This window comes from Gossypium raimondii, chromosome 3 (assembly GCF_025698545.1).
Source record: "Gossypium raimondii isolate GPD5lz chromosome 3, ASM2569854v1, whole genome shotgun sequence".
NCBI lineage: Eukaryota > Viridiplantae > Streptophyta > Magnoliopsida > Malvales > Malvaceae > Gossypium > Gossypium raimondii.
This window is the reverse complement of record NC_068567.1, coordinates 28,047,294-28,070,780: the sequence shown is the minus strand read 5'-3', so window position 1 is coordinate 28,070,780 and position 23,487 is coordinate 28,047,294. Positions and strand designations below refer to the sequence as shown.

The 23,487-nt window shown below is 35.3% G+C and overlaps 2 protein-coding genes across 6 annotated transcripts in view; one reads left to right on the top strand and one right to left on the bottom strand.

The window, feature by feature from the left end:
* Window positions 1–455: 455 nt before the first annotated feature.
* On the bottom strand, window positions 456–2,246 carry LOC105794000 (RHOMBOID-like protein 13). Its single transcript, XM_012622948.2, has 2 exons — window positions 2,040–2,246; window positions 456–1,704 (listed from the first exon to the last, which is right to left on the bottom strand). Exon 2 carries the CDS (start codon window positions 1,648–1,650, stop codon window positions 841–843), a length of 810 nt encoding a protein of 269 aa, XP_012478402.1. The 5' UTR covers window positions 1,651–1,704; window positions 2,040–2,246; the 3' UTR covers window positions 456–840.
* Window positions 2,247–2,382: 136 nt separating this feature from the next.
* LOC128039771 (uncharacterized) overlaps window positions 2,383–23,487 on the top strand; it is a 32,753-nt gene continuing 11,648 nt past the window's right edge. For 2 of the 5 annotated variants that reach the window (XR_008194356.1, XR_008194353.1), the window contains exon 1: window positions 2,383–2,735. Coding sequence is in view for 1 of the 5 variants with exons in the window: in XM_052628250.1 (XP_052484210.1) it covers window positions 9,539–10,348 (810 nt within the window). In the remaining 4 variants the exon portion in view is untranslated. Of the gene's footprint in view, window positions 2,736–5,180; window positions 5,425–7,224; window positions 9,379–9,464; window positions 12,365–23,487 lie in introns of those variants that run through there. The other 3 variants (XR_008194354.1, XR_008194355.1, XM_052628250.1) reach the window with 3 other exon arrangements.

Sequence of the window (23,487 nt, the reverse complement as noted above, 5' to 3'; positions counted from 1 at the left end):
ACACATTTCTAGTGAAATAAAAAAAATTAGCAAAAGTTGAACATACTCATACAGAACAGGTGCAACTATTTTCATCTAGCATAACTCTAGCTTTAACTAAATGTATAAAAATAAAATTTAGAGAAATAAATCTTTTTTCAAGTTCTTAAATAATCATATATAATTGGTGTTAGGTGCAATGATAAAACACATTGCACTCTTAAAGGTAGAATAAGAATTTGAATCTCAACGATGACATTATCAAGAACAACTACAAACCCCGAACATGTTATATAAAACAAACCCAGATAATTACCATATATATATATATATATATTCAATGAATTTGCGTTTCCAATATCAACAAATTTTCTTAGCCAATTTCCAAAAGAATCGTAGAACCTTGTTACTTGAACTCAATGTCAATATTGAATATAAGTATGCATCTTCGTAACCATGCCATGCCAAGCCAGACATAAGTGTAAGACATAAATCAAATAAAATGAAAAATAACATAAAATTTTTTAAAAGCTTATACATTGAATGCATATGAAAGCAATGATGATCACTAACTTGCAATACGTCAGTGAAGAAATTTGTGTAAATCTTTGCAAGTTTACAAGCAAACCTGGAAACTTTGTATTATCAAAGCAGAGGAAAGCAATGAATCTGTAAAATCCAATGGTTAAATAGCAAGGACACAAGTAGCAGCCACGATCCAGCATTACGGTAACTATTTTACAATTTCGACTCATTCACCACCAAAATTTACCCTCCGGTAGTTACCACATTTGACTGTGATAGCATCATCAAATTTACTTTCTTGTCCAGCAAAGCAAAACCAACATATTCACAAAGGAACTAAACAATTTGAATGCCTTCAACTGGAACTGTATTCATCTGCAAGGTTCTACCATTTCTGATAAACCGGACAGAAGGCAATGAAGGATCTGTAACAGACTCAATCTCGAGAAAACTCAAATCATAAGCACCAGAATGCTTCAAACTGAAAATGAAAACAACTGCAATCCATCCCAGCATGGAAACTGCCCAATAATTAGTCATCCCGTGAATCAAACCCCAAGCTATAGCATACCCCACAATAATACCAGATAAATGTCCAAGAAAACTTGCTTGTGGAACAATGATCGAAGTGAAAATCAACGACTCAAAGGGTGCAAAACTAATAGGAAGTGAAAGGAATCCAAAGAGATCTAACTTTGATGAAGGTTGCTTCACGGACAAAATCGTCATCCATCCAAAAACAACACAAGAATAACCGACAGCAGTTACTCGCCGGAAATACTCTATCTTAAACCGCTGAATTAGAAAATGGTACATTCCCAACACAAGCAAGCCCGAAAAAACAACCAAAACAAGTGTGTAATGAAGATAATTAGCCACTCCAAGACCTAAATGATCTAATTGTTCAATAACACCAAGACTCCAAAGGGCACTCATATTGAAAACAAGATGAAGAACACTTATGTGTGAAAAAGATGAAGTAATTACCCTCCAATGGTGCCCTTCGATCGCGGTTTCGTAACTTAAACCAACATGCTGATAACCAATGTTTTTCTTCTGTATGTAAAACCATATTCCACTACATATTCCTATTATACAACTTGTTGCTGGTTTTTCCAATATCTCATAAAACAATGGCTTCCCCATCAATACTAAAACTATAAAACTCCTTCAACTTCTCTACTTTCAGCTTTATTCAATCTAAAGAGCAAAACCCAACATTAAAATTCAGTTAAAATTCATGAGCCCATCAATTCTTAGATAAAAAAACATCACTTCTTTCAGCTTAAAGCATCAATCAATAATTTCTGACAAAATTTTAAGCCAACCCAAAACTTGCATTGAATCAAACTCAGATTTGAAATTCGCAATACATTTCAAATATTCATTTCAATATATAACAATAAACAGATATATGAGAACTGGGGTTTTTTCACAGTCGATCAATTAACTACTTCAAGCAGGAGTAAATGAGAGATTTTAAAGAAAATTTTAGTTCATACAGGAAAAAGAAAAGGAGTGATAAGCGATCTTACTTTGTCAGCTTTTGTTGTAAATCGATTCACGATTCCTGATTGCCTCTCTAGATTTTATTCCTTTTTATTTTTTTGCGGAAAATAATGATTCAATTCGATCATTAAACTATGTCTGTCGGACTCTCGAATCTCGATCTCTCTGGACTGTTTCCCTGCAAAATTGTATCGTTTCTTTAAAATATGCAACCGTGCCTTTTATATTTACCATAATCATAAATTTAACGCTAAATATTTACATTTTATCAATTTAACTCTTATTTTTAAACTAAATTTCATTATTAATCTTTTAAAAGAATTTTTTTTTTTGAAAATTCGACTGGATTAAAAAAGAAAAAAATGAAAATCGTCCAAGTTGGGCTGAACCTAAAACAATAAATCCTAAATAAAACTACAAAGAAACGGGCTGTTATCATTTTAGCCCACAAACGAAAAAAATCAAAAACCCCCAGCCGAACGTGATCCAGTTGTCTGCAATAATTGTTCTTCCATTTCCTCTGCCCAAGACCACTGAACAGTAAAAGCAAATCTCCTCAGATCTCCTGCTTTTCTGATTGCTTTTACTATACTGCTCTTCATCTTTCATTTCAACCGACACCCACTTCAAAACAAATCTTATCTCCTCTCCCTTTGCTCCGAATGATCCAGACGAATTGATTCATGCTCCTCCCATAACGCACGTAAAGTCTCTCCTTCCAGGTAAAATTCTTCTCCTTTCTTGAGTGTTTCTCTTGCTATTCTGTGTGCTTCCATATTTCCAGTCCTTGGTATGAAGGAGAATCTGATTTTTTGAAAGAAACCTTTTAGACTTTGAATATCACTGATGATTGCTCCTATTTCTGATCTGTCACGATTTTCACTTTGACATTTAGATATAACTGTTTTTGAGTCTCCTAATATGTCCACATTAAGGTAACCCAGTTGAATCCCTAACATTGTTGCTTGATATTAAAATATTAAAATATTAATTTTTAACAATATTTCAGGTGTACTTTATGCTAACATAACATTATTTATTTTATATCTTAAAGTTAACAAATATTTTAAAATTTTAAAAAATTTCCAAATTCAAAATTTAAAAAATACAAAATTTTCATAAAAATTAAAAAACATGAATTACATATGAAATTTCATAAGGCTGCGGTACTTAAATTTTTAACATTTTAATCAATATTTCTATTAGAAAAACATCAATTCAATTTCTTTTTCAAAAGATTTATGATTAAAGTTAACTATTTTTAAAAATGTTTAGAATTAAATTTAGCTTTAAAAAAAGGGTAAGAGATAAATTTGACATTATGCTTTTATATTTTAATGAAATTTGTCGGTTTTTTTCTTGAAATTTAATTATTTTAATAAAATAAAGTTTATGCTTTAAATATTTTAATCTATACTATTTATATTTTAATCAATATTTTTTGGGGGTAAGGAAATTAAGGCCAGATGTCTATGGAAGCAGCTATTGTAGCCCAAAATTTGACTTGTTTTTGCATGAGTCGATCCATTTGTTCTGCCTTCACAAATGGGTGTTGTGCAGGAGATGCCCCATCTCTCAAAGTCACCATTCAACCTTTCATGGCTTTTTCTTAAAGATAACTCAAATAAATTAATTATTTATAAAAAATCATGTACAAAATTATATATAAAAATACCTGTTTTGAACAGTAAATTTTGGTGTCGTCATTGCCATTGACGCACCATCCTTCATAATGGGCCAATATTGGTTGATTTTAAAAAATAATATTTTTTTGTGAGGTTCTGCCATTGTTATTGGTGACACCGGATTGAAATGTGATTATATAAAACGTTTAGAAACTAGATGAAATAATTAATTTTTTAAATGAGATGAAAAAAGGGTGGCTCATGATTGTTGGCGGCATCCAATTAAATGCTTTTAAACTTTTGATCTATTTGTATGTTAGGTCTGTCTTTTTTTTTAAATTAAATTTAAATAGTCATTAAAAATATAATAATAACAAAAATAAACCTTTTTCATTTTTTTATTTTTTAAAAAACAATAAACATAAAAAAACTATATAAAGTTTGTAACACCTAAATTTTACCCGGCCTACATGAAAAATAAATACAGAGTCCAATTACAAACAGGCCTATAAGGGCCCAAACTGAAATAAACAGAGGCCCAAAATAAATCCCGGGCCCAAAGCAGTTTCAGAAACCCTAGGGTTTCTGGGGTAAGCCTCACGCTGCAGCCAAGATCCGCAAGAGCCGCATCCCCGCTTCACCTGCACGACAAGAAAAGAAACAAAACAGTATATGGAAAGAAAAATCAAAAGATTGATAATCAAATTGATGTAAACAAGATTTACTTTCTATACTATTTGTTTTATTATGGCTATAAAAAGCCATTAAGAATACTGTAAAGGGGACCACGGGAAAATCAAATAAAAAAAGTTATTATTTTCACACCGAGAGTTCAATACAGAGGGCAAATCGATCAAAAAGGTTGACATTTACAATATTTATTTATTTTTCTATTTTTCTATTTATTGTTTTATTTTTTATAAACGAATAATATAAAATTAAAAACGAAAGAAACCACCTTTCTTTGGACTTTGAAACGGCGCTGAAGCGTTTGAGGGAGCCACGCCGAGGATCGGTGGCCGGAAACCGAAGGGTTTCCTTGACTTCTTTGCGGTTTTTGTCGATATTTTGAAAATTCCAAACCCAGATTTGGGTTTAGAGAGACCGAAGGAACCGAATAAGGGATTTTCCCCATTGTCGGCCACTGTAGACGGCGGTGTCGACGTTGGAGATCGACGACCAGTGCGGTGGCCGATGAGCGGCCGATGGCCGGATTGGACACCGGAGAACTAAGGGGGAGAGCTTTTTTTAAAGGACTTTGTTTTTTTTTAAATAGGGTTTAAAATGAGTTTTTTTGGAAAGATAGGGGCTTTTATAGGGTACCAAAACGGTACCGTTTTGGAGAGCCCCCAAACGCCCAAAACGGCGTCGTTTTGGGAAGGTCGACCCGACTCGGCCTAGGATCCGCGTGTTTTTGAGCGGAGGGGTAAATTGTGCTTTTAGCCCCTCCGCCTTTTAATACTTTTTACAATTAAGTTTATTTTATTTTTAAAATTCGCCTTTAATTTGTTTTTAATTTCAATTTCGTCCAACTTGCAACAGCGCCGTTTTAGAGAAGGGACAACTTCCTTTCCAGCCCCTCTGCATTCTTTGCGCATTCAATATGGTCATTCGATCTTCAATTATTTGCGAATTTGCCCCAAATTTTTTGTCTTCAGTTCAATTTAGTCCTTTTTTATTTTCTTTATTTTTTAATTAATTGATAATGTAATTATTATATATATATATATATTTAATTTTAATTTTTTTAAAAAAATCTATATATGTATATATATTTATATTTTCTTCTAACTAATATTTTTCTATATTTATATTTTTAATGAATATTTTTATATTTATATATATATATATACACGTATATATTCATGTTTTTAAAATGATTAAATACTTATTTTTAAAAATCGTATTTCTTATTATTATTATATATACGTATAATTATGTATTTTTATTTATTTTCATAAATACATTATATATTTTGCTATATAAATTTTATAATTCTAGATTTTATATGTAAATCCATGTATGTGCATGTCTTTTTATTCTTCATAAGTTCAATGTATATATTATGTACTTTTTATTATTTATTTATTTATTTCATTTGTTTATTAATTTGTGTTTTCATTTATATTATTTTTTATCTTGCTTGTTTATTTGATACTTTGCATGTCATTAATTATTTTTTCTTAGGAATATTAGTTTCGTTCATTTATTTGTTTATATTATTTCTATGCCATTGTTGTATTTATTATTGTTGTATTTGCTATCGCGACATTTATACATACAATATAACATTACATCATCTTTTACTTGAATTTAAAAATATAAAATTTTCAAAATAGAGATAATACTCGTATTTAGGATTTTCAAGAAAATTGAGCCCTAACGTATTGGGTTCCAATTTTCTTCGTAAAATCTAACAATCAAGAATTGCTCTTTAATTAAATAAAATAAAGCTTGTCATCGGGAATTCAACATGTGGTGTCCTAACGTATTGGATGTGACGCGTTGATTTCTCGAGATAAAGATTTTTCTAAAAAAATAATAAAGGAAATATTCAATGCTTACAATTTTGAGAAATTGTGCCAATGTATTGGGCCGCGATTTCCTTATAAATTTTAAACAAATGGATATTCTTTTAAATTTTATCACACAAATCTTTTGGACAAACTCATCTTGAAGAAATAAAATATCGTGCCCTAACGTATTGGGTGTGATGTTTTCTGTTTCAAAATGAGGGAGTCTTAATAAATAATTTAATTTAATTAAGGATCGTATTTTTAACTCGACGTTAAGACATTAATTAATCAATTTGGTACCAATTTTTGGGCGTTACGAGGGTGCTAATCCTTCCTCGTACGTAACTGACTTCCGAACTCGTTTTTATAAAACTCGTAGACCAAATTCGTTTTTAGGTGATCCAATCACACCTTAATAAAAGATTAGTGGCAACTCCAATTTTCATCGACAACTATTTTTTGTTTTTTTTAAGATAAAAATAGTTTCGACAGCTTGGCAACTCCACTGGGGACATTTTTTTAAAATAAGAGAGTCGAGCCACAAAGTTGATTAATTCTTGTCTTATGGTCGAAAAAAATAAATTCATGATATTCTTTTTGTATTCATTATTTTCTTGCTTAATTGATCTAAGTATTGTTTGCATTACACATTACATGAATTGAATGATCTTACCCTTCTAGGTGGGAGTGAGAAACTATTCCTTCGTGAGGTTTTCACCTCCATATAGGATAGTGGGTCGCTTTTGAAATACATCGGTACCTATGCCTTCGTGAGATTTTCATCTCCGTATAGTCATAGGGAAAATGTATTCCCCTGAACCGAACTTGATCTATATGAGCCTATATTGGGTGAAGATCGAGGAATCTGCTGGTTTTAGTACCTTTGCCTTAGAAGCCGAACTTCATATAGTGAACCTTAGGAATCCACCTTAGGTAGAACTACACTGAACCTTGGTAGATATCCAAATAGGTGTTTTACTATTTCTTGATTATATTTTATGTTTGTATGATACTGACTTTTTATGTTTTATTTTGATTGCATGACATGGCATCTCATTTCATTATAAAAGGCGTCGGTTAATTTTCAGTTGCTAGATAGAAAACTTATCATGGAAAAAGGGTTTTTTGATAAAGTGGAGGATAATGCGGTTGTCCGAACTTGGTCTGAAACGACACTGCAAGAGAAAGACGATAGTTTGGTTGACAGATATGTATCAGAACTATGGGATTTTACTCGTATTAGTGTAACTCAAAACAATTTGCAAGAGTTGAAGGAAATTTAGGATCAGTGGAATGACAAGGTTAGACAGTCATTTTATAATAATTATGGGGATTTGCCTTATTTGTTTGATGTGAAGGTAGACAAGTATTTGTTTCGAGCCCTCGCCCAGTTTTGGAATCCTGCTTACAGCTGCTTCACATTTGGGAAGGTAAATTTGGTGCCTACGATAGAAGAATATGTAACTTTACTCCGATGTTCAAAGTTTCAAGTGGACAAGGTCTACTCGAGAGCGATAAATGTGCCAACCTTTTCGAAGAAGCTGATGAATGTAACGGTGATGAGTGAGCAGTGGGTTGCTGCACGGATTAAGCAAAAAGGGGATAGCAAGTGCATTCCATGGAAGAGTTTGAAAGATTTAATTCTACGCACCCAGATGTCAGGAAGAGGTTAGACGTTTTTCCTTTGAGTATATATGGTTTAGTTGTCTTCCCCAAAGCTTTCGGGTATGTTGAAGGTTACACCGATTCCAGCGATTTTGGCAGAAATTTTCAGGTCATTGAGTGCATGCCGAAAGGCGGGTGAGGGTAGATTCATTGGATGTGCACAGCTCCTACTCGCATGGTTTCACTCACTTTTGGAAGGTTGATCAGGTTTTCTATAGGGTTTTCTCTGAAAATTACTCACCATTAAAGGAGATTGTAGCCACACTGAGGAGAGACGACATTTTGGAGGAGAAGTGGATGTCAATTCTTCAAAATCTTCAAGAGGGGATGTCGAGTGGAGGGTTCCATGGTTGCTTCCAGATGAGATCTTGTATAGGTGTGGTAATTTCGATTGGGTTCCACTGCTTGGAATTTGGGGAGCTGTTGGATATGCCTCATTGTTAGTGCTAAGGAAGTATAGGTCAAGGCAATTCATACCTGCGACCCAAGGAATAGCTGATTGTGAATTTTCATACAGGGATGATGGTTATAGAAAGAATATTCAAGATATGTCTAGCACATGGAAACAAACTCGCCGGATGAAGAGGTTAGCGGTGGGTCCGATGACAACTCCTGAGTATAATGAATGGTGGGTTAAGAGAATCAACGATAATATACCAAAGATAAGTCAGGAAAATAGCCAATCAATAGAGGAATATTTGCGGGTCGTCCCTTCTGAGTTGGAAATCATAAGATAAGATTTTGAAGGAAGAAATGCAGAGTTAGAAAATAAGATAGAACAAATGGAGGAAGAGAAGATGAACTTAAGATTAGACATAGACGTTCAAAAGCTCGAAACTGAGAAATTAAGAAAAGGGAAAAACAAGGTTGAAGAGGAGTTGGATAGTTTGAAGATAGTATATAAAAAGTTACGTCTGTCAATGAAAATTATCGGGTTGGGAAAACTTCAGAACAGTGGCGAGTAGAAATTTGAGAGGAAAAGGACAAAGCTGATAGATGAGAACGAAAATTTCAAGAGACAGATGCAAAACGAGGCTTTAGAAAAGAGTTTGTTAGATAGCCAAAGAGAAAAAAGTAAATTAAAGGATAGGGTGACTGAGTTGGAAAGATCTCTTCGTCAGTATCAAAATCAAAATTCCACAATAGAGTTGAGAGCAAGCTTAGGCAAAATTGAAGAAATGAAGAAAAGAATAGAAGAATTGGAAATAGCTTGCAAAATTGTGAGATTCGGATCGAGTGCTTGGAAGCAATTGAAAGTCGTAATAAGGAACAGCTTCACTACTTTCAAAATCAAGTTAGGAGCAGAGATCATATTATGGAGGTAGCGGTGGTCCAGATTCGAGAAGTAGCTGATCACATACAAATTTTAGTAGTGCAGGCTGACATGCTGAGTGTGAAGTACGAGCTAGAATCAGATCGGGGGCAAGAGTTAGCTGTGTTACTTAGGAAGATTAGAATGTTGAGTAATAAGGCAAAGCTTTATTTGTAATTCAATTTATGTAAAGAAATTTGCTTTCTAGTAAAGTTTTTTAAAATGGAATTGAATCAAAATTGACGCATTTTTTGCATTCATTTCATGCATTGTATTTTTTTCATATGCATTAAAAATATGAAAAGATTCTAATTAATATAAATCATTCATCAGTTCATCTGGAAACCAACCAACCCACCACACACCACTACGGTACTCGATCAAAAACTAAAGACATGGATTAAAGGATGGAAAGGCTAGAACAGTTCCAAAAGGAGAAGCAGGATCAACTTCAACAACAAATGAATGAACAGCTTGTGAAAATTCAGCAAAAAATGATGGACAAAATGATGGAATCTCAAGGGAGTATGATGGCTCAATTAACTCAGTTGTTGACTGGAAGAACTGATAAAGGAAAGTGTTCTGTACTCAATATGGAAGGAGACAATGAGGGACCCATTTATCCCCCAGGCTTTACCCCTCAGCATGTGCAGACCCAAGTGGAGGTATATCCGCGCAAATCTTCTGTCACCATCAAGCCTCAGCATTTTCAGGCTGGTGTTACAACTCCAATGAATTTTCAAGCTGGATCAGGCTCTAATCCCGGAGATAACCTTGTCAATCCTGTTGTCCCTGACTTTGATGAAACAACTGGGAAAGAGAAAATGAATGATGAATTGCCAAAACAGCTAGAGGAAAAGTACAAATGGCTGGAAGAGAAATTTAGAGCGATGGAATGTGTTGAGAGCTACTATGGGATTGATGCTAAAGAATTGAGCTTGGTTCCAGAATTAGTCCTCCCTTACAAGTTCAAAATGCCAGAGTTTGAGAAGTACAACAGAACTAGTAGCCCCGAAGCTCATATTTCTATGTTTTGCAGACGAATGACTATGTATGTTAACAACGACCAACTGCTGATACATTGCTTCCAGGATAGCCTCACAAGGGCAGCATCCAAGTGGTACAATCAATTGAGCCGTACCAAAATTAATTCATTGAGAAGTACAACAGAACTAGTAGCCCCGAAGCTCATATTTCTATGTTTTGCAGACGAATGACTATGTATGTTAACAACGACCAACTGCTGATACATTGCTTCCAGGATAGCCTCACAAGGGCAGCATCCAAGTGGTACAATCAATTGAGCCGTACCAAAATTAATTCATTGAGAGATTTAGCACAGGCATTCATAAAGCAGTACAATCATGTAACCGATATGGTACCTGATAGAATCACTCTGCAAAACATGAAAAAGAAACCCGGTTAAAGTTTTAGGCAATACGCACAGAGTTGGAGGGAGGTTGTCGTCCAAGTTCAGCCATCTATTCTAGAACGAGAAATGACAATGCTTTTCGTTAACACATTGAAGGCCTCATTTATCACACATGTTAGGAAGTGCTACTAAAAGCTTTTCTGACATAGTTATAAATGGTGAAATGATAGAAAATGCTATCAGAAGCGGGAAGATAGATGCTGGAGAAAGTAACAAAAGGTCGGCCTCGAAGAAGAAAAAAAATGAGGTCAACAACACAAGTTCATATAGTAAGGGATATTCAAAGACGATTACGGTGAATCAGCCGGGAAAAGTGGCTGTTAACCAACAAGGATCATCAAAACAGGGATCTGACACAAGCTAAAATACGGAGAAGCTTCAATTCACGACGATTCTAATGTCGTATAGGGAGCTATATCAGAATCTATTCAATGCACACCTGGTTTCCCCTTACTACTTGAAACCTCTGCAGCCTCCGTACCCTAAGTGGTACGATGCAAACGCATAATGCGATTATCACACGAGAATCGTAGGACATTCCATAGAACATTTTACGGTGTTCAAGAAGCTGGTTGAAAGACTCATAGGCATGGGTGTTGTTAAATTGGATGATTCGCCTAATACAAAAAAATTGTTACCTAATCATAATGATAATGGATTGAACATGATAGGTAGGAACATGGGTAGAGGAATCAAGGAAAATATCGCAGAAGTGAAAATTCCTTTGAGATGGGTCTGGAAGAAGATGGTAGAAAGAGGGTTGTTTGTTCTGGATTCGAAGAGAAGCTTTGAAAAGGTGGAAAACTACTGTGAGTTCCATCACGAGAAGGGACACGAGATTCAGGAGTGCAGAATTTAGAGCCTTAGTTCAAGGCATGATGGATAACAAAGAAATGGAGTTCTACGAAGAAGTTAAGGAAGAAGGGAGTATATGCACATCTGAATCCATGAAGGCTCCAAAAGTAGCTCAGCCTGTGGTCATCATCTCGCGACCAAAGAATGATGAAGTAAGAACGCCAATGATGCCAAGGATCATAATAAAGAAACCTGCAATCTTTTCTTACCAAGATAGTAGGAAGGTTCCATGGAACTACGAGTGCAATACAACTATCCTTAGAAAGAAGACTACAAAGGACCAGGGTGTGAGTGCCGATCCAGAACCTGTGAAAGGAAGGGCCGTAACAGTGGAACAAAAAGGGAAAATAGCTAAGCCTGTGTTATCTATCAATAAGCCAGTGAAAGAGGAAGAAGCTATGGAATTCCTCAAAATTTTTAAGCATAGCGAGTATAATCTCGTCGAACAGTTGCATAAACAACCGGCTCGTATATCTGTACTAGCCTTACTCTTGAATTTAAAAGTGCACCAAAATGCGTTGATGAAGGTGCTGAACGAGACCTATGTGACCAACGATATTTCTGTCGACAAATTAGATCGGTTGGTCAATAATATCAATGCTGATAATTTCATATTCTTCAATAATGATGAAATACCACCTGGGGGCATGGGGTCTACCAAGGCTTTGCATATCACTACACGATGCAAGGGGTATACTTTGCCAGAAATGTTGATTGACAATGGATTAGCTTTGAACGTGTTCCCATTATCCACACTTAACAAGCTTCCCTTAGACAGCTCGCACATGAAAACATGCCAAAATATAGTGAGGGCGTTTGATGGTACAGAAAGAAAGGTCATGGGAAGAATTGAGATACCCTTATTGATTGGCCCAACAGTTTATGAGGTGGATTTTCTTGTGATGGACATCAAACCTTCCTACAATTGCTTATTAGGGAGACCATATATACACAATTAGGTAATCATCATCATTACATCAGAAATTGAAGTTAGTGTCAGAAGGTCGGCTGGTGACAATAAATGCCGAAGAGGATATTATAGTGGTTGTATCCAATGAGGCGCTGTATGTGGAGACCAATGACGAGTCGGTGGAATGCTCTTTTCGATCTCTGGAGTTTGTAAATGCAACATTTATTCCTAAAGGGAGCAAAATTCTGGTGCCTAAAATATCCAAAACTACAAAGATGGGTTTGTAATTGTTGGTAGGGAAAGGAGCTTTACCCAGAAGAGGATTAGGGAAATACCTTCAAGGGAAAATTGAGGTTCCAGTGCTAAAAGAGAAACAATACAACTTTGGCTTAGGGTACAAACCAAATAGAGGACAAAGAAAGGAGTTGGAAAGAAGGCAGGAAAGAAGAAGGGCGCGTTTAAGTGGGAAGGAAATCAAATGGGAGCCAATGATAAAACCCCAATATCCAAAACCTTCATATTTGGAGGAATCATTCATTCTGAGAGAAGGATATCAATTGAGGAAAGCATCGAAGAGACGTTGGAAAAACATGCACATCAATGCCATAAATGAGGATGCAAATGAAGGGAGGAGTTTGTTAGACATTTGTCCTTATAAACTTGGGAGTGTTCTAGATAATTCGACTGCGAAAGAAATACCTGAAGTCTTTAGAACTGTCTCAGAGTAATATTCAGAACAAACTTGTTATTTTAGCTTAGAAATAATAAGAACTCTTTTGTGAAAAAGGCTTATGTTCAAATATCATTATTTTAATAAAATACAACTCTTTCGAGTAAATATTCTTTTATTCTTTCTATACGAGTAAATATATTAAATTATTCTTTCATTTATAATCATATTGCACAAATAATTGTACATAAATTTATACATTCTTTTGTAACCATATTAGGTCATTGTATATCAATGACGCGAATGACACTGCTACAAACTCAGAGTTTCCTTTGGAACGAAACATGTGTTTAGAGGGATCACAAGACTTTGAAGCTGACGTAGATGGTGGTTTATCTTTGGACTTGTTGAGAATGGTAGAACAGGAAGAAAAATAAATTTTACCTCACAAGGAAGCAATAGAAGTTGTGAGCTTGGAAGAAGGGAAAGAGGTGAAAATTGGAACTGAGATTTCTGTAAAGACAAGATGAGACCTCATTGAATTACTCCAAGAATTCAAATATGTCTTCGCATGGTCGTGCCAAGATATGCTCGGGTTGAGCACTGACATTGTAGTGCATCGCCTACCTATGAGGGAGGATTGTAAGCCGGTTCAACAGAAGTTAAGAAAAATGAGGCCCGATATTGTGCTTAAAATAAAAGAGGAAGTCAAGAAGCAGTTTGATGCTGGGTTTTTACAGGAGGTCAAATATTCTGAATGGGTAGCCAACATCGTCCCAGTCCCTAAAAAAGATGGAAAAGTGCGAATGTGCGTAGATTACAGATATTTGAACAAAGCTAGCCCAAAAGACAATTTCCCATTGCCACATATCGATACTTTGGTGGATAATACGGCGGGATATTCACTGTTTTCCTTCATGGATGGTTTCTCAAGATACAATCAGATAAAGATGCACCCTGAAGATATGGGAAAGACTACATTCATTACTTTGTGGGGAACATTTTGGTACAAAGTAATGCCATTCGGATTAAAGAATGCGGGAGCAACATATCAGAGAGCCATGGTAGCCTTGTTCCACGACATGATGCACAAAGAGATTGAGGTTTATGTTGATGATATGATTGTCCAATCTAGAACAGAGGAGAAGCATGTGCAGGTCCTGAGAAAATTGTTCTTAAGACTAAGAAAGTTTCAGCTCAAACTCAATCCAACAAAATGCACTTTTGGAGCCAGGTCAGAAAAGTTGTTAGGCTTCGTAGTCAGTGAAAAAGGAATCGAGATTGACCCATACAAAGTCAAGGCAATACGAGATTTACAGCCACCACGTACTCAGAAAGAGTTTCGAGGTTTCTTAGGATGACTGAATTATATTGCTCGGTTCATTTCACAGTTGACTGAGAAATGTGACCCCATATTTTGTCTTCTGAAGAAACATAATCCAGGTGTTTGGAATGAAGAGTGCTAGGAAGCTTTTAAAAAGATAAAGCAATACATATCCAATAATCCAGTGCTGTCACCACCTAGCCAGATAGACCATTGATTTTGTATTTAACGGTGTTCGACAATTCTATGGGATGTGTGCTGGGTCAGCATGATGCGGCTGAAAAGAAGGAAAAGGCGATATACTATCTCGGTAAGAAATTCACTGATTGTGAAATGAGATATTCGTCTATCGAAAAATTATGTTGTGCCTTGATTTGGACGACAAAGAGGTTGAGGCAATACTTACTCTATCATACGACTTGGCTAATTTCAAAATTAGACCCTTTAAAGTATATGATGGAGTCAACGGCGTTGAATGGGAGAATGGCTAGATGGCAAATCTTGCTATCCGAGTTCGATATAGTATATGCAAGTCAGAAGGCCATCAAAGGGAGTGCGATAGCAGATTTCTTGGCTAGCAGAGCTTTAGAAGATTATGAACCTTTGGACTTTGACTTCTCGAATGAAGACTTGATGTGTGTGGAAAATGCTGAAGAGGATCCTCAAGAAAATCATTCTTGGAGGTTAAACTTTGACGAAACTTCGAATGCATTAGGCAATGGGATTGGGGCAATCCTGGTATCTCCAAATAGAGATTATCATCCTTTCACCAGTAAATTGGACTTTGACTGCACCAATAACATGACTGAATATGAAGCTTGCATCATGGGTATCCGGGCAGCCATAGAGCGAAAAATGGAGACACTAGAAGTGTACGGAGACTCAGCATTGGTAATATACCAACTAAGAGGGGAATGGGAAACAAGAGGCCCCAATTTGATCCGTTATTGGAGATTGATTCTAGAATTGATTGAAGAATTTGACAACATTACCTTTTGTTATCTCCCACAAGAAGAAAATTAGATGGCTGATGCTCTTGCTAGTTTAGCCTCCATGATTAAAGTAAATAAATTAGAGGACATGAAGCCCATTCAAATTAGTATTTATGAGATCCCGGCCCACTGCTACAATATTGAAGAAGTGGAGAATGATAATCGTCCCTCGTACCAAGATATATTGCTATATGTGAAGAATCGCGAATATCCTGAGCAGGCAACGGAGAATGATAAGAGGACATTGAGGAAAGTAACTATTGACTATGTTTTAGATGGAGAGATTCTATACAAAAGGGGAAAGGATCGAGTACTGTTAAGATGCGTGGATGTTGTAGAGGCTAAGGAAATTTTAGAAGAAGTCCATGAGGGTATTTGTGGAACACACGCCAATGGATTCACTATGACTAGACAGATCATGAGATTCGGATATTACTGGCCCAATATGGAAGGAGATTGCATCAATTATGCCAAGAAGTGCCATAAATGCTAAATTTATGGAGATAAAATGCATGCGCCTTATTCACCTCTTCATGTTATAACTTCTCCATGGCCTTTCTCCATGTGGGGGATGGATGTCATTGGGCCAATATCGCCAAAGGCTTCTAATGGACATCATTTCATTTTTGTGGTTATTGACTACTTCACTAAGTGGGTAGAAGCAGCCTCATATGCTAATGTCACAAAGTTAGCAGTCAGTAAGTTTTTGAAGAAAAAGATTATATGTCGATATGGAATGCCTGAAAGGATCATATCTGACAATGCACTGAATTTGAATAACAGCACAATAGCGGAAGTCTGCAACCAGTTCAACATTAGACACCATAATTCATCACTGTATCGTCCAAAAATGAATGGTGCAGTGGAGGCAGCCAACAAAAATATCAAGAAAATTGTGGCGAAAATGGCTGAAACTTACAAGGATTGACATGAGAAGTTACCATTCGCTCTTATTGCTTACCGAACATCTGTCAGGACTTCTACTAGGGCAACACCTTTTTCTTTGGTTTACGGGATGGAGACAGTTTTACCCATTGAAGTTAAAATCCCTTCTCTCCAGGTATTGGCTGAGTTAAAGTTGGATGAGGCTGAATGGATCCATTCTCGGTATGATCAGTTGAATTTGATAGAGGAAAAAAAATTAAAAGCTATTCGTCACGGTCAAATGTACTAGAAACGAATGATGAGAGCATATAACAAAAAGGTCCGTCCTAGAGAATTTCATGAGGGGGATTTGGTGTTGAAGAAAATCCTCCCTCTACAAAAGGATTTTAGAGGGAAATGGATGCCAAACTGGGAATGACCTTATGTTGTAAAAAAGGTTTTTTCTGAAGGTGCTTTGATTTTGAGTGAAATGGATGGTAAAAACTTACCGAATCCTGTAAATTCAGATTCAGTCAAGAAATATTTCACTTGAAGGAAAAGGAGGAATCAAAGTGAAAACCCGTAAAGGGTGCTCTGACATAAAAAAAAAGGCCAAAGTGAAAACCCACAAAGGGCGCCTTGAGACCAAAGGGGATTTGAGTTGAAAACCCGAAAAGGGCGGCTCAAACATTGTCAGGTTGGGGCATGTGGTGATCCTGCTACACCTAAATCAACAGGAAAGTGATATACAACGTCTTGGGGCATCAACAAAGTACTGTGGATCTCCTAAACACATGTTAAACTCAAAATGATTCTTAGTTTGTACGGAGAAATTCAAGCTGCGATATCCAAGGCACCTAGTCTTCATATTACTTGTATTGAATTTGTTTGTTCTTGTAATACTTCATTCTTTGATGATCTTGAATACTTTTTCTTTTCAAGAAACTTGCTATCAATAAATTCTTTTTCTATTATTCGAGTTATGCCTCAAATTAATTTATCTCTTAGTCAGTATTTTAATCTTTTTGCAAGCATGTTGCATTAAAATAATGATTAATGGACTAATAAACTTTCACAAAAGGAGTTCTCCATATTACTCTGGGAATTTCTAAATAATTCAGTAACCTGAAATAGGACTATGGTTTAGAACACGCCAAGCTTAAAACGAAGAAGGAAAAGTCTAAATTAAAATTGTTCTTTCAGATTTTGTTGTCCAAATGTTGATAGAACGAGACAACAAGAAATCTTGATTGGTGACAAAGCTTCAAGGGATAGAAAGAAGTTCCCTTTAGAAAAGAAATTCTTCATTTGCACATAAGAATTTAGTATGATACCCGGGGAAGGGTGTAAAGAACCAAGGTGTTTCATGATCTGCATCCTTGAGATACGATAAGATTGAGGAAAAGCCAAATTATTCTACCATTGGGTCACAGTGGAAGAAAGATGGTACAAATTTTTTGCGTCCCAGTGGATTGAGCTTTGAAGTTCACGGTAGGGGCAATTAGATTAAGTGTTTCTTTAGAGATGCCAGCCTAGCAAAAAGGCGTTGTAGCACGTCAGCGATAAAGCCTTAATAAACTTTGAGTAATGATAACTTGAATGATAATGAGGGATCATTCTTAAAAAAATGACATTCTGCATTGATTCAAATGTCATTCATACATGTCTAGTTAGGGGCATTTGATTCATTTCGATCATGACATCTTAATAGCTAGGCATAAATAGGTTCATGAATTGAACAAGTCATGTTCCCCAGAGAACAAGCCGGTGAAACTTCAGCCTTATCTCCCTGAGCAGCAGTGGAGTAGGTTGAAAATAACAGATCTTGTCTTTCTGTGCTGGCAGTGAAGCAGATCGAAGACATTAGTCTTATCGCCTTAACGTTGCAATGGAAAAGATTGAAGCCACGACGGCGAATCTTACTTCTCTGGCGTTGTAGCGGAATAGATTGAAGCCACGATGGCGAATCTTATCTCCCTGGTGTTAAGACTTGGATTAGCAGAAGTAGAGCGGATTAAAGCTGTGGGCAGCGAATCCTATCTCTTTGGCCTTATAGTGGAATGGATTAAAGTCGCAACGGCGAATCTTAATCCTCTGGCGTTATAGTGGAACAGATTAAAGCTAAAGTAGCGAATCTTGTTTCCCTAGTGTTGCAGCGGAGCAGATTAAAGCTAAGGGCAGTGGATCTTATCTCTCTGGCGTTAAGACTTGAAATAGCTAAAGCGAAGCGGATTAAAGCTGTGGGTAGTGAATCCTATCTCTTTAGCATTTCAGTGGAATAGATTAAAGCCGCAACGGCGAATCTTACTCCTCTGGCGGTGTAGTGGAACAGATTGAAGCTACGACTGTGAATCTCGTTTCCCCAACATTGCAATTAAAAAGATTGAAGCCGCAATAGTGAATTTTACTTCCCTGGCGGTGTAGTGGAACAGATTGAAGCTACGACGGCGAATCTCGTTTCCCCAACAATGAAAGATTGAAGATGGCGAATCTTATCTCCCTGAAGTTGCAGTGGAGCAGATTAAAGCCAATAATCCTATCTCCTTGAAGTTACAGTGGAGTGGATTAAAACCACAGATCTTATCTCTCTGAAGTTACAGTAGAGTAGATCACATCGAGTCTTATCTCCCTAAAGTTGCAGTGGAGCAGACTCAAGAAAGCAAGTCTTATCCCCCTGAAATTGCAGTGGGGCAGACTAAATAAACAAATCCTGTCTCTCTAAAGTTGTAGTGGAGTGGATTAGAGTGATGGATCTTATCTCTATAAAATTACAGTAGAGCAAATCGCATCAAATTCATCTTTAAGTTGCAGCAGATCAAGTTGAAGCTATAAGTCTTATCTCCCTAAAGTTGCAGTGGAGCATATTAAAGATAACAAAATTTTGAGAAAACTACAATGTACGAATCCCATCTCCATGGCATTGCAGTGGAATAGATTGATGCATTAGTTCCTATACCTTTGAAGATGCAGTAGGAAGGAATGAGGCTACTTGAAGAAAAGGAGTACCAAGGGCCAAGCACGACCGGGCAAAATTGGGCATTTTTAAAGTCTTTGCTCCGTTCCGTTACACAATAACGAGCAAAGAGGGGCAACTGTAACACCTAAATTTTACACGGCCTACATGAAAAAATAAATATAGAGTCCAATTACAAATAGGCCCATAAGGGCCTAAACTGAAATAAACAGAGGCCCAAAATAAATCCCGGGCCGAAGCAGTTTCAAAAACCCTAGGGTTTTTGGGGTAAGCTCATAGCTATGACGAGTTTCATGAAGAGCCGCATCCCCGCTTCACCTGCATAACAAGAAAAGAAACAAAATAGTATATGGAAAGAAAAATCAAAAGATTGAGAATCAAATCGATGTAAACAAGATTTACTTTCTATACTATTTGTTTTATTATTGCTATAAAAAGCCATTAAGAATACTGTAAAGGGGACCCTGGGAATATCAAATAAAAAAAGTTATTATTTTCACAGCAAACCGAGAGTTCAATACAGAGGGCAAATCGATAAAAAAGGTTGACATTTACAATATTTATTTATTTTTCTATTGTTATATTTATTATTTTATTTTTTTATAAACGAATAATATAAAAGTAAAAATGAAAGAAACCACCTTTCTTTGGACTTTGAAACGGCGCTGAAGCGTTTGAGGAGCTACGCCGAGGATCGATGGCCGAAAATCGAAGGGTTTCCTTGAATTCTTTGTGGTTTTCGTCGATATTTTTAAAACTCCAAACCCAGATTTAGGTTTAGAGAGGCCGAAGGAACTGAATAAGGGATTTTCCCCATTTCGGCCACCGCAGACGGTGGTGCCGGCACCGAAGATCGACGGCCGGCGTGGTGGCCGATGATCGGCCGATGGCTGGACTGGACGCTGGAGAACTGAAGGGGAGAGCTTTTTTTTTGAAAGGATTTTGTTTTTTTTTAAATAGGGTTTAAAATGAGTTTTTTTGGAGAGATGGGGGCTTTTATAGGGAACCAAAACGATGTCGTTTTGGAGAGCCCCAGACGCCCAAAACGGCGTCGTTTTGGGGAGGCCAACCCGACTCCGACCCGACCCAGCCTAGGATCCGCGTGTTTTTGAGTGGAGGGGTAAATTGCGCTTTTAGCCCCTCCGCATTTTAATACTTTTTACAATTAAGTTTGTTTTATTTTTAAAATTCGCCTTTAATTTGTTTTCAATTTCAATTTGGTCAAACTTGCAACGACGCCGTTTTAGAGGTGAAGGGACAATTTTCTTTCCAACCTCTCTGCATTCTTTGCGTGTTCAATATGATCCTCTGATCTTCAATTATTTGCGAATTTACCCCAGATTTTTTATCTTCAGTTCAATTTAGTCCTTTTTTAATCTTCTTTATTTTTTTAATTAATTGATAATGTAATTATTATATATATAATTTTAATTTTTTAAAAAATCTATATGTATATATATTTATATTTTTCTAACTAATATTTTTCTATATTTATATTTTTAATGAATATTTTTTATATTTATATATATACGTATATATTCATGTTTTTAAAATGATTAAATACTTACTTATTTTTAAAAACATATTTCTTATTATTTTATATATATACGTATAATTATGTATTTTTCTTTATTTTCTTAAATACATTATATATTTTTCTATATAAATTTTATAATTCTAGATTTTATATGTAAATCCATGTGCATGTCTTTTATTCTTCATAAGTTCAATGTATATATTATGTACTTTTTATTCGTATTTTTTATTTATTTATTTCATTTGTTTATTAATTTGTGTTTTCATTTATATTATTTTTATCTTGCTCGTTTATTTGATACTTTGCATGTCATTAATTATTTTTCTTAGGAATATTAGTTTCGTTCATTTATTTGTTTATATTATTTCTATGCCATTGCTGTGTTTATTATTGTTGTATTTGCTATCGCGACATTTATACATACAATATAACATTACATCATCTTTAGGATTTTCAAGAAAATTGAGCCTTAACATATTGGGTTCCAATTTTCTTCGTAAAATCTAACGATCGAGATTTGCTCTTTAATCAAACAAAATAAAGCTTGTCATCGGGAATTCAACATGTGGTGTCCTAACGTATTGGATGTGACGCGTTGATTTCTCGAGATAAAAATTTTTCTAAAAAAATAATAAAGGAAATATTCAATGCTTAGAATTTTGAGAAATTGTGCCCTAATGTATTGGGCTACGATTTCCTTATAAATTTTAAACAAATGAATATTCTTTTAAATTTTATCACACAAATCTTTTGGACAAACTCATCTTGAAGAAATAAAATATCGTGCCCTAACGTATTGGGTGTGATGTTTTCTGTTTCAAAATGAGGGAGTCTTAATAAATAATTTAATTTAATTAAGGATCGTATTTTTAACTCTCGACGTTAAGACATTAATTAATCAATTTGGTATCAATTTTTGGGCGTTACGAGGGTGCTAATCCTTCCTCGTACGTAATTGACTTTTGAACCCGTTTTTCTAAAACTCGTAGACCAATGTCGTTTTTAGGTGATCCAATCACACCTTAATAAAAGATTAGTGGCGACTCCAATTTTCATCGACAAGTATTTTTTATTTTTTTTAAATAAAAATGGTTTCGACAAAGTTCTTATTTAAATTACCCAAATATATCCCTCAATAAATTTTCTAAAGTTTTAAATAAGAATTTTTTACTTGAGGAAAATTCTCAATGAATATATTTGGGTAATTTAAATAAGAATTTTATATAATTTTTTATGTTTATTGTTTTTAAAAAAATAAAAGAATAATTTCAAGGGTTTATTTTTTATTCTTATATTTTTAAAAGGTATTTAAATTTAATTTCATAAGAGGACAGACCAAACATTCAAATAAACCAAAAGTTTAAAAGCATTTAATTGGTTGTCAGCAGCAATAATGGCGCCACTCATCTTTTTTCATCAAATCTAAAATGGTAATTGTTTCATCAGGTTTTTAAACGTTTTATTTAATCACACTTCAATTTGGTGCCGCCAATGACAACAACGGCACCCAAAAATATTATTATTTTTTTAAAACCAACCAATGATTGACCCATTATGAAGGGTGATGCCTCTAATGACAATGGCAGCACCTAGTTTCACTGTTCAAAACAGGTCAATTTCATACATGATTTTGCAAGTGTGTCATTTTCATAAATAATAAACTTATTTGAGTTATTTTTGAAAAAAAAAACCTTTCATCTAACTATGAGGAGATTGATCCATGGTTTCTTTTTATTAATAAGTTACATCACTTTATTCCCAATTGTTAGGTGGATGAGTGTCATCTTGGTTTCAACTTTTAAGAGAGTTGAAACAATTCTTCAATCATAGTAACTCCTCCACATTTCCCTTTACTATCTTAAAAACCAAGTTCCATCATCTATCACCAAGTTACTTGTCGTTGAAGGATTTATCTTAATACTTGTTAGTAGACGAGAAATTTGCAGACATGATATAAGAGTAGAAATTATTTATTTGTTGTAACGTCTTGAGGCATAACTCACATTTCAAGCTTTCCCTATTCCCTAAAGGCTCATAACTCTCATGTTTCACTGCTATCTATATTATTAAATTGAAGCATATTAGAGTAGTAGTAGTTGTTGAGTAGTTAGTCTATTAAAGAAAGGTAAAAGAAGTTAGTAGATAGTTACAGAAGTTAGTTAGTTAGCAGCTTAGTAACCTTTAATATCATCTGTAAAAATACAAACCTTAATGAGCTTTGTAAGTAAGATAATGAGTCAACCAATCTTATCTTCATAATTTTGTACTTGTTTAGTATTTCATTGTATAGTTAAACATGATATCAGAAGTCTTTATCCTCATGGATTGATCCTGTGAAGAACTGCTCCTGGTGTTTACCAGCTCAACTGCGACTTCCACTGCTACCCCAGCAATGGCTTCTATCTTCACCGATAGTGTCTTTGATAGTCTTTTTTTTTTCAACCAAGAATATTAATATACTTCTTGATTATTCTAATTACCTACTATGGAGACAACAAGTACTTCTTGCCATCAAGACTCACAAGTAGCAACAGTTTCTTGATGGTTGCATGGTCCTTCCTCTCACACTTGTTCCTAATGATGATGGTGTTCTTCATAAAAACTCAGACTTTGCTCGATATGATGATGGTGTTTTTCATAAAGACAGTGTACTTGCTTCCTAGCTTCTATCTTCCATCAGTTAAAGTGTTCTTCCTTACCTCATAGGGAGAGATTCGAGTTCTCAAATCTGGAATACACTTGCTACCATCTATGGCAACAAAACTATGTCTAGGTTAATAGTTTACAGACGTGCTCTG